Source organism: Austrofundulus limnaeus, unplaced genomic scaffold, assembly GCF_001266775.1.
Source record: "Austrofundulus limnaeus strain Quisiro unplaced genomic scaffold, Austrofundulus_limnaeus-1.0 Scaffold139, whole genome shotgun sequence".
Lineage (NCBI taxonomy): Eukaryota > Metazoa > Chordata > Actinopteri > Cyprinodontiformes > Rivulidae > Austrofundulus > Austrofundulus limnaeus.
Genome location: NW_013952541.1, coordinates 702,187 through 706,961, shown reverse-complemented (window position 1 = coordinate 706,961; position 4,775 = coordinate 702,187). Strand labels below are relative to the sequence as shown.

Sequence of the window (4,775 nt, the reverse complement as noted above, 5' to 3'; positions counted from 1 at the left end):
CACTGATTTCTTCTTTTAACATTGTGAAGCTCTACTTAGAACCTTCTTAAGATCCAAAAGTGCAAAATGCAAATTCTTGCACTTTTTTGACTGGTCTTAGTGCTATACTGTATTTAATTATGCTATGTGATGCAAATAGTTTATACATTTTTTATTTTCAAATCTTTTAATTTCAGTTTTAAGTTCCATAATGTTGATTTCAGTTTCAAAAAACAAAAAAGTTTATTTGCATACATGTCAACACCTTTGGACGTTTACCTGTGTAATGAGCCTCAAAAATCTGTAATTTTCAAAAATAAAATCCATAATGGGGGGGTGGGGGTGAATTTAAACAAACTTTTTACCCTAATTTAGCTCCGTATAAACCTGAACAGAAAGTAATAATCTGAAAATAAAAACTAGAGTACCTAAAAAAAGAGATATGAGACATCAGCTCAACACTTCTCTATAAAACCCTGCTTTAAACTTTTATAGCTACATTCACGTCCTTTCTCAGTTTAAAGAAACTAATCTTAGACATTTTTAGATGACTCTGGTGTTTTTATTTTTAATTTAGCACGCCGCAGCAGCACCCAGAAGGAATCATCTGAAACTGCTGACTGAATCAGAGAAGATACTGATGGCTCTTGATTTTCTTATCACCAAAACTACATTTATTTTCCTCACCACTGATTTTTTAATTATTTTTTTATTCTCGTGTCTCTTTCAGACTACCCGTGTTCTGTGATGCTGGGGATGGTGTCGGGACAGATCTCGGACGCTCAGATCAGCGCCTCGTCCTTCGCAGACCGAGGCTGGGTGGCTGAGAACGTGCGCTTGTTGACCGGGAGGTCGGGTTGGACCGGGCAGCAGACCAAGCAGCCTTTCAGGAACGAGTGGCTGCAGGTCGGTGTCAAACTCAGAAAACTTACATTAAAGSTCTCAAACAAGTAAAATCAGTCCAAATGAATAGTTTTACTTAGGATTTTCTGCAAAAAAAAAAAACATGATAATCTCAGTAGTCCAAATCTAACATTTTTTAATCTCATTACAAGACGCCACACTTGAGTTGCTAGCTAATTTATGATCGCTAAAACAGACTTTAGCATGCTCATAGCTAGATAGCTAATCATAGCTAAAAGAGCTTGAGTCAAGCTAATGTAGATGCTTATAAGCATTATTATCTGTGATTAGTTAGCTACACCTAGCTAGCTAATCATAGCTAAAAGAGCTTTTAGCTTGAGTCAAGCCAATGTAGATGCTTATAAGCATTATTATCTGTGATCAGTTAGCTACACCTAGCTAGCTAATCATAGCTAAAAGGGCTTTTAGCATTCTTTTGGCTAATGTAGATAGAAGTATTTTTTTCTTTGGCTAGCTAGCCAACAGCTAGCCCTTTTAGCTATAATTAGCTGACCAGCTAGCTACTTTTATATGTAATTGTCTAGTCAACGGCTTGCCACTGTGAGAGACATAATAATTAAAAGTGATAGAAACACTTTTATTAGTGATTAACTAGCCACAGAGGTTTGGAGTAATAGAACAGTAAAGTACATTTACTTTGTTACGGTACTTAAGTAATTTTTTTGAGGATTTGTAATTTTACCAAGTATTTTTTAAATTGTGACTTTTACTTAGTTGCTTTTAAAACCTAACAATGATACTTTTACTTCTTTACTTTAAAGTTTAACTACTAGTTGTTATAAATTAAATTTGTCTGAACTCATCATGAAAGGATTTGTATGCTCTAAAAAATTAAGTGTTGAATTTACTCAACTAAATCATATCAGCTATTTCCACTAAATTTAGCAGAGTAAATTTGACGTGGTATACTTATTTTATTTTAAAGAAATTGACCGATTTAATCAACTTGGTTTTGTGGAGCCAGTTTGGTTCTGTAAATTTAACAGTTTATTTGTTAGAGAGCATGCAAAAGTACTTTTACTTCTACTTTCCCAGTTTTTATTAACAGTTTTAGGACTTTTACATAAGTAGTTTTCCTATCAGTGACATTTATTTTTACCAAAGTCATTTTCTGTTAAGGTATTTTTACTTTTACTTAGTTMTTTTTTTCAAGTACTTTATAGACCTCTGACTAGCCAACAACAAGCTACATAGATAATCATAGTTAAAAGTACTTTTAGCATCCTTTTAGCTAATGTAAATAGTTTGAAGTACTTTTTTCTGACTAGCTAGCGAACAGCTAGCCCTTTTAGCTAAAAGCCAACAGCTAGATAGTTAGCAAATCTTTAAAGTAATGTACAAAGTTAGAAGCACTTTTATCGGTGATTAGCCAGTCAACAGCTTGTTAGCTAGCTAATTAATCATAGCTAAAAGTGCTTTAAGCATGCTCACATTTATCTGTGGTTAGCTAATTAGCAAGCTGTTGGCTAACGTGTCACAAACAATCACAAACATCATCTGCCTTTAGCTTGTTTATTGGGAGTTATTGAACCACAACAAGCTTTTTTCATAAATATTTGTCTTGTTTTTAGTGTGGATTGTCATATAGCTTGTTTGTTGTTGTATAAAACTTCAACTGTTGTAATTTACTTCCTGGCAGGTGGATCTGGGTCAGGACAAGATGGTGAGCGGTGTGGTGATCCAGGGAGGAAAACATCGAGACCGCAACGTCTTCATGAAGAGGTTCAAGGTGGGCCACAGCCTGGACGGAGAGAACTGGACCGTCATCAAGGAGGACAACACGACCAGACCGAAGGTCTGTTCCTCTTTACAGAACTTCTTCTGGCTGCTTTCAGGACAGTTTTTTTTTTTACTTTCATGAATGAACCAGTGTGTTCAATTTCATTAACGTCTTCTCCGTCAGAGCAACTGGTAGTTCTGGTTTAGATTTCATCATCAGTTTCTTCAGCTCCTTAAATGTTTAAACCCAAAGCCCTTTAGAGCCACAACAGGAAATTCTTGTCCAGTTTCCCTCTTCGGCTGGCCCAGTTGGTGCCACATCCTCCTCGATGTGTTCCACATGTTGGGCCGGTCCGACCGTCAGAGTCCTGCTGGTTTTACTGTAGATGAAGATCTGTGCCCCGTCTCCACGCCTTAACTCTGTTTCCTGTTGTTCTTTAACAGAACGGACTGAAGAGTCGAAGCAGGAAGACCCGACCCGGTCCTTGTGTTTACGTCTGAAGCACAGTGAAGAAGCTAAAACTGAACCGATGCTAATAGAGTCAAAAAGAAGCAAAATGCCAGCTACAAGTCCAAAGTAGCAAAACCTTTGAAAAAATCTTACTAAAAGTGAAAAGGAATTGCTGAAAGCTATTTGTAACTACAGGCTAGCTGAAAGCTAAATGTAGCAAAAGGCCAGCTACGAGCTAAAAGTAGTGAAAGGCGACCTGAAAGCCTCAAATAGCAAAATGCAAACTAAATGCTGGATGTAGCTACATACTAGCTAAAACTTTAACGTAGCAAAATGCTATCTGAAACCCATACGTAGTGAAACGCCAACTTTAAATTGTGAAATGCTAGCTAAAAAGCTTAAAGTTGCAACTGTTAGCTAAAACTTTAATATTTCAAAATGTTAGCTAAAAGTAGCAAAACTGTAGCTAAAAAACAAAAGTAACAAATCGCTTGTTAAAAGTAGTTAAAAGCTAGCTAAATCTAAGCTCAGTAAAAAAAAACAGCTGGAAGCTAAAATTAGCAAAAGGCTATCCGAAAGCTAGGATTAGCAAAATGCTGGCTAAAAGCTAAAATATCTTAGCTGAAAGTTAAAGTAGCAAAAAGTCAGCTAGAAGCTGAAAGAGCAAAAGAATTGCTGAAAGCTATAAGTAACTAAAAGCTAGCTTAAAGTTAAATGTAGCTAAATGTTGCAAGGCTAGTAGCTAGATGCTCAAAGTAGTGAAAGGTGACCTGAAACCTAAAAGTACCTAAATGCTAACTAAAAGCCGAAAGTAGCAACATACTAGCTAAAACTTTAACATAGCAAAATGCTATCTGAAACCCATAAGTAGTGAAACTCCAAATTTAAACTGTCAAATGCTAGGTAAAAAGCTTAAAGTTGCAACAGTTAGCTACAACTTTAATATTTCCAAATATTAGCTAAAAGTAGCAAAACTAGCTAAAAAACAAAAGTAACAAAGTGCAAGTTAAAAGTAGAGAAAAGCTAGCTAAATTAAAGCTCAGTAAAAGGCTATCTGAAAGCTATAATTAGCAAAATGCTGGCTAAAAGCTAAAATACCTTAGCTGAAAGTTAAAATAGCAAAAAGTCAGCTAGAAGCTGAAAGTGCAAAAGAATTGCTGAAAGCTATAAGTAACTAAATGCTAGCTTAAAGTTAAATGTAGCTAAATGTTGCAAGGCTAGTAGCTAGATGCTCAAAGTAGTGAAAGGTGACCTGAAACCGAAAAGTACCTAAATGCTAACTAAAAGCCGAAAGTAGCAACATACTAGCTAAAACTTTAACATAGCAAAACGCTATCTGAAACCTATAAGTAGTGAAACTCCAAATTTAAACTGTCAAATGCTAGGTAAAAAGCTTAAAGTTGCAACAGTTAGCTACAACTTTAATATTTCCAAATGATAGCTAAAAGTAGCAAAACTGTAGCTAAAAGACAAAAGTAACAAAGCGCTAGTTAAAAGTAGTGAAAAGCTAGCTAAATTTAAGCTCAGTAAAAGGCTATCTGAAAGCTATAATTAGCAAAATGCTGGCTAAAAGCTAAAATATCTTAGCTGAAAGTTAAAGTAGCAAAAAGTCAGCTAGAAGCTGAAAGTGCAAAAGAATTGCTGAAAGCTATAAGTAACTAAAAGCTAGCTTAAAGTTAATCCATCCATCCATCCATCCATC

General features: G+C 35.5%; 1 protein-coding gene across 1 annotated transcript in view; it reads left to right on the top strand.

The window, feature by feature from the left end:
* Window positions 1-4,775, top strand: part of LOC106522908 (neuropilin-1a) — a gene marked incomplete in the record, with an annotated part of 176,005 nt that overhangs the window by 159,783 nt on the left and 11,447 nt on the right. Inside the window, 2 exon segments of the mRNA XM_014016147.1 lie at window positions 710-885; window positions 2,543-2,698. Of these exon segments, the coding sequence (XP_013871601.1) occupies window positions 710-885; window positions 2,543-2,698 (332 nt within the window).